General features: G+C 38.5%; 1 protein-coding gene across 1 annotated transcript; it reads right to left on the bottom strand.

The window, feature by feature from the left end:
- Positions 1–2,420: 2,420 nt before the first annotated feature.
- On the bottom strand, positions 2,421–4,398 carry LOC141641137 (uncharacterized). Its single transcript, XM_074449811.1, has 3 exons — positions 4,186–4,398; positions 3,826–4,011; positions 2,421–2,555 (listed from the first exon to the last, which is right to left on the bottom strand). Exons 1-3 carry the CDS (start codon positions 4,396–4,398, stop codon positions 2,421–2,423), a joined length of 534 nt encoding a protein of 177 aa, XP_074305912.1.
- Between the last annotated feature and the right edge of the window lie 2,886 nt (positions 4,399–7,284).

Genomic DNA, 7,284 nt, shown 5'->3' with positions numbered 1-7,284 from the left:
CACTTAAAGGTACAAGTACAACACACATTACTTTCTCATTTTATCCAACAATTTCACAAAAGCTCCCCCATGTGACCGGCTCGAGATTGTAAGGGCCTCAATATGACTTTGGGACGTCTCCCAAGTCTTTGCGGTAGCTCCAAACAACTCTCCCTGGGTTTATTTTATTTAGACTCCCTATGTTCATTAGGTTCATTAGTTTTAGGTTCCAGAATCGTCGCTCTGATACCACTTTGTGACACCCCCACATACCAAGGTACCTTACCAGGACCACTCTAGCATGAGGACCGTCACCATCTCGATTTCCCGAGGCTAGTATATCAAAGTTACCATTCCAAAACAACAATTATAAAAGTATAAGGCATTAATGTTTACATGTTCCAAAATCCAAAACCAAAATACTGTTTGCTAGAACTGAACAACTGAAACTATAAAAGTAAGTCTCATGACCTCGGAAGCTAGACTCGAGTGATGATTCCCCATCTCATCCCCAAAGCTAATAATCATCATCACCTGTCACAATCTGCTCACCATCCCCGAATGGATCACTATAGATTTTACAAAACAACAACGGGGTCAGTTTACTGCATAATCAAAATAAGATAAGTACGATAAGATAAACAGCCGATCATCATCCAATTCCAACTCCCAATCACATCATGTAACTGATTACACACTAAAGTGTGTAGCCCTACCAGTAGAGGACCGCAGCCTTGCCCGCTAAATCCCCGCTCATCAACGAGCGATAACCCTATTCATTAATGAGCACATCCCCTCCTGTGGCGGGTTCCACAGAGGGCAAAACTAGGGCGTGAAGCCACTCTTGCAAGTGACTCCACTCAGCCGAGGACGCGCCTCGCGAACATCACCAACAACCATCATAACACCAATACCAAACTCCAATCCAACAACATCAGATAATCACATTATCAATCGTACAAACAATTACAACACAATCTTAAATCAATTAAACAGTAAACCGAGTAGGGAAACCCTACCTTTTCGCAATCCAAGCACATACAATCAATCAATAGCAATTCTTCATGACACCGTCACCTACACATGAATAATCACATACCATCACTATAAACCATCCCCCAAATTAACCCAAAACAATAATTAGGGCAAAACCCTACAAGACAACCCATTAACTGATTACAAAGCACTAGAGACTTACCAAAGGAATAGACGCAAGAGAGAAATGAACAAGGACTCACGAACAATCAACGATCTTGGGAGAGATTAGAGAGGATTAGAGTTACGTAGAATGTTTTAGGCTTTATAAAACGTAAAAAGTGAAACAGTAAGCTTAATTTATAACTCTAACTGTCTCTGATCAAACCGCGGAAAGTAATCTTTATCAGACCGGATACTCGGTCGAGTATAGAGTATACTCGGCATACTCGGCCGAGTATCCCCTACTCGGTCGAGTATTACCATACTCGGCTGAGTATTCCTGGACAGTAGCCTGACCAAAAACACACGACGCGTTACTCGACCGAGTAACAGACTTAGAAAACCGTAGTATTACAGTTATAGATTGATTAAGACGAAACTTGTAAGTAGATAATTCTTATAGTATTAAGTGCTTTAGTCGGAGGTTATATATGTTCATCGTAATCATACATATTTTGAAAGGGCCTAAATCACAATAACTGATAACCAATATGCATATGACATGCTAATGAATGCAACAAAGATAGTATACCTCCATGAAACAATTCACAATAATATCTCAGCCAAGGGCTATAAACCAACCAAATTAAACAGCCCATATGAATCATAAAACCACACAAAGACACAGTTGAGTAAATATCCTGCCCGACAAGCAAATATTCCAATTACGCAATTCCAAGAAATCAACTAAAAGTATTTTTCAACAAATCTGTCACCTAGCACAAATAATGTATGCAATTACTAACTAATTTAATCAATTGATTTGATTACCTTTAATTACATTAATTATATTATTAGGTAATTTATTATTTATCGAACTCGTCTTAAAAAATCCCAAAAAGATCCACCAACCAGTGATAAACCCGGGTTCAAAACCCATAAACACACCAAACCAAACACGGTTTTAAACTGTGTTATAAGCCCTTGCACAACCCACACCAAACCCGTGTAAAAACACCAAAACCCGACACCGTACCATTACCACCAACCACCACTTCCACCGTAAGCCATCACAATTCACAGCCACCAATCCAGCCACCCATCAACTACCAACACTAACCACCAAGTATGGTGTCACCACCATGCCCTAGCAACCCCACACACAACACCCTCCTCTTCACGTCACAACCAAGTCACAACCACCACACGCCATAGCAGCCACCACCGTGGTTAGGGCTGGGCACTGGTCCAAAAGCGGATCGGAACCGGAATCGAAAAAATTCATGGACCAGGACCGGACCGGTTTACAAAAATTCCGGTCCGGGACTGGACCGGAAAAATCCAGTCCAAGACCGGACCAGACCAGTTGAACCGGAATTACCCAATTTTTCAAATTCCAGTCCATTGGACCGGATAGGACCGGTTAGACCAGATTGGACCTGAATAAAAATACAATTTTAAGAACAAAATGCAAATAACCATAATTCTGGTTCCGGTCTACTAGATCCTGGTCCGGACCGGTCCATTTTTCCGGTCCAGACCGGATTATGCCCACCTCGAACCGTGGTCTCCCTTGACCCACTGTGGTCCCACCAGCAGCACCGTCCCTTACGGTCATGCTATAACCTGGTCACGAGGGTCCTAGGCCTCCATTACACGATTTTAAGACAAAACCCTCAACAACCACCCATTTTTTCAAAATCCGGCAACAACCACACAAGCCACCCCTTTAACCACCCTATCGTCATCACCACAGTTGACCAACCACCCACAACCTCGTCAACCCAAGTCCAGTCCTAAACAAGGCGAGGCAAGGGGTTTAAAACCCGTGTAAAAACCCACGGTACAACCGAGCAACAACCAAACAACCACCCTAATAAACCGGTCAACAGTTGGGTCAAAGTAGGTCCGGTCAACCCCTGGTGGTCCACGGTTAGGGTCACGGCATAGCTAGGCCATACGGTGGTTCAATTTACGAGTTATGCGAAATAACTACGAGATGAGTTATATTATGAGACGGTTTTAAGAAATCTTACCTTGAGATGATTAATTAGTTGAATGCTCCCTTTTCCTTTTTTATGTAATTTTGTGAGGTTTATGTGAATAAAGTCTTATGGTATGATAAGCCCCTCCTTTTATACTAGTATGTGTAGGTGGAAGAAAGTTTCCTTGATGTTTCCTAACTTATATTATAATATGTTATACTATTATTACTATCTTATTATTGTAGTATTATTGTGTTATTTATATTGTTGTATTAACCAATTAATATTAGCCATACACGGCTAAGTCTCACGCCCAATTCGTAAATCCCGACTCACTATTATTTAATTATTTTATTTTTCGTCTCACAATATAATTATCTAATTAATATAATTTATTAAAATACATTTTGAAAGCACATTTTAATATTTCCACCGTCTGACTAACCATTAACCATGCCTTAAATACGAGGTATTACAGTCTCCCCTCCTTGAAAAGAACTTTGTCCCTAAATTTCACCAAAATCACCCAACGGGCCGAAACAACAGGCTTAAATTAACCAATTCAAATTCATTTAAAGATACTTTTATTATCAAACTAACATCAAAATGTCACAAAATACGAGGTGTTACATTCTATCCCCCTAAAAAAAAGGTTACGTCTCCGTCACCAACTTACTTAAACAAAAAGACTAGGATACTTGTCCCTCATTATAGCTTCAATTACCCATGTATCTTCATCTACCTTATGATTAGACCATAGAACTTTCACCAAAGCTGTTTCACCATTACGAGTCTTCCTCACTTTTCTATCCAAGATCTCCTTAGGTACCTCAACATAAGACAACTGCTCATCAATCTCCACATGCTTAGGTTCCAAGACATGAGTAGGATCAGTCACATATTTCCTCAACTGTAAAACATGAAACATATTATAAACCTTATCCAAAGTTGGAGGTAGTGCTAAACGGTAAGCTACCTCTCCAACTCTGTCCAAGATCTCATATGGTCCAATAAACTTCTAACTTAGCTTCCCTCTCTTCCCAAATATTATCACTCCCTTCATACGAGACACTTTCAGCAATACTTTATCTCCCACAGCAAATACTATCCCACTTCTCTTCAAATCTGCATAGCTCTTCTGCCTATCCTGCGCCACACGCATCTTCTGTCGAATAATATGCACTTGCTCCACCATTTCTTGTATCATCTCAAGTCCTAACACAACCGCATCCGCTCTATCATCCCAATAAACTGGACTCCTGCACTTCCTCTCATACAAAGCCTCAAAAGGTGCCATGTTAATACTAGAATGGTAACTATTATTATATGAAAACTCTATCAAATCCAACCTCTCCTCCCATGATCCAGCAAACTCTATCACGCAAGCTCTCAGCATATCTTCCAGTGTTTGAATTGTCCTCTCAGTCTAACCATTAGTAGCTGGATGAAATGATGTACTCATCTTTAACTGAGTCCCCATCAAATATTGCAAATCCTACCAGAACTTAGATATAAACCTTGAATCTCCATCGGAGATAATGTCTTTAGGCACACCATGAAGCTTCATCACATACTTGACATAGGCCTTAGCCAACTCAGTTTACTCCAAGTATCTTTCATAGGAATGAAGTGAGCTAACTTAGTCAATCGATCAACTATAACCCTGTTGGGTTGGTGTCCTCTACAGTTAGTGCAAGGACATAAAAATCTCTAAAAGGATCAAAGGGTATACTTTTGTATTATCATCAGTTGGTCCACGTTTATCAATAACGGTTGGCTTGCTAGATAAGTTTGACGTTATTGTCATACAGATGGCGGTGATCAACTGGTCCCTAAAAGTCATACCTATAGGATACGTTTGAGAGATGTGACGGTATGAAAATACAGTCATGTTGATGCCAAAGTTGACTAAGCAGTTAGTCGGAGTCATTGACTAACAATTAGTCAAACGCGATGTTGAGATAATTATTTAATACGGATTAAATAATAATGGCTGAGACGAATTAAGCGGTTAATTCGTAAATTAAATATAAACGATTATATTTAATTGATGTATATTGAATTAATTATACAATATTGTCTTTCTCGGACATGTATTAATATTTCAACTAATCCGTGTTATTAGTTGATGTTTTAATAACCGATAACCGATGACGATTTATAATAAAATCGCGTCATATACATTCAGCATTTTCGTTTTAGGACCACGAGTTAAAATTAAGAGGAAGTGGAAGCCCACTTCCCCATGAGGGCTTACGGTTGGCCGAGCAAACAAAAGAGAGGCTCTCTCTCTTTTGTAACCTAATCATTCATTTGAAAGAAAATTAGGGTTTTGAGGAGAATTTTTCTCTGAAAAACCTAGATCTCACATCTAGCAAAACTCACAACAATTCTCTCAATATTGCAACGCAATTAGAGAATACATTCTAGCACAAGGGCATAGTCACAGAAGGTCTTGGGTGCAACGATTAGGAGGAAATCTCTGTTGATTTCTGATCTTAGGCCGAATTCTCAAGGACCCGAGGTTGATTCTTTATTCCTTATCGTTTCTCTTGTATTTATGTTTTATGACGATAATCACATGTTAAAGATACGTTATAGTCCTAAATTTTAAGGGAATTTTACGGATATTTCCCCACAAGTGGTATCAGAGCGAGGCCACGTATATTTTTTCATTGTGATTTTCATAAAAACGTTTTGAAACGATTTTATTATCTCGAAAACCGTGCGGCCTCATGTGTTTCACGGCTGTTTCGTGTTTGTTTTCGATCTGTTTTATGCATATTGTTATTTTATACAGAAATTATAGCAATATGTTAAGGTTTTGTCAAATTGTTGTTTTGATTTTATACGTATTAGATCAAAATCACCATTGGTTTTGTTTTGACAAATGTTTTCACGAGGGTTTTTAATTTTTGAATCTGTTTTGGTCTCGATCGAGTGGATTTCTAATCGATCGAGAGCTTTTTCGACTTGTTTTTGCTCGATCGAGTACATGTTATACTCGATCGACTGCTTTTTAAAACCCCATCATTCGATCGAGAAGTCCTCGTGCTCGATCGAACAGGTTTGCTAATATAAGTCCTCGATCGACCCGTAGTTTAGTCGATCGAGCACTTCCTGTTTGGCAGTCCTCTCGATCGAATGGCAGCCTCAGTCGATCGAGCCCTTTTCTTCCTCGATCGAGGACATTTCATCTTTGGCAGCGTTGAAATTTTATTCCTTTTGTTTTAAATTTTCTTTTGGCCATAATTTGTACTTTATACGGATATAGTACACTCGCTTGATAGTGAAACGGTTCACTCACGTACCAAATAGTTATTTTAAAGCGAATTTAAAATAACGGATTGTAATGGATTAAAATTAAGATGATAGAAGCGGTTTTGTCACATAATTTTAATCGTAAAAAGGTGGTTTGGATAAATTTAACATAATTACGGAATTAAGTCACGAATAAATTTCATTTTAGTTGATGCATTTTATTTATCGTTATTTTGAATGCCTTGAATGTTTTATTACGTATCTAATTTTTACAAACAGTTGTAACTTAGTGTGGCCTTAGTAGAACGTGTTACCGTAATGATGGAACACGGTCTTGGTTGTATTTTGAGATCTCGTATCTCCATTTTGATTTTTCCCTTGTAATTACAGTTTTTATTTAGAATGTAAATAGGTTTATATTTTGTAAATTTTAATTGTAATTTTGAGAAGACCAAAGATGGAGACCGGATGCTCACTCCCGCTGCATGGAAAAAGATGGAACATCAAGACAAGCTTCTCGGGTCCAACGGTGGATTCCAAAGTTGTATTATGTTCTTTTTACTAGGATAGGCCACACTAGGAATTTTTATTTACGTTTTGCAATCTTTTATTTATTTTATCGTAACGATAGATTGCATCATATTCCGCCTAAAACCAAACCACCTAATAATTGCATGAAAACTGACTCATATAGAGGTCACGCGTTAGTTTTCTTTGATATACAGATATCACATGTTTTTTTTTTAAGCCATCACCTAAGTTAATTCATTCACGTAATGCTAGTTTTTCGTTCACTTAAAATGAATTAAAACTAAGTTGATGGGATCTTCCTCGTATAAACAAAAATTGAGAACAGTCTTTATAGGTCAAACTCCAATGAATCCCTTCTTCGTCGGTAGGCATAATATGACCCCTTCTACGT

This window comes from Silene latifolia, chromosome 2, assembly GCF_048544455.1.
Source record: "Silene latifolia isolate original U9 population chromosome 2, ASM4854445v1, whole genome shotgun sequence".
In the NCBI taxonomy this organism is placed as follows: Eukaryota; Viridiplantae; Streptophyta; class Magnoliopsida; order Caryophyllales; family Caryophyllaceae; genus Silene; species Silene latifolia.
The sequence above is the reverse complement of the archived record's forward strand: the minus strand, read 5'-3'. Positions and strand labels throughout refer to the sequence as shown.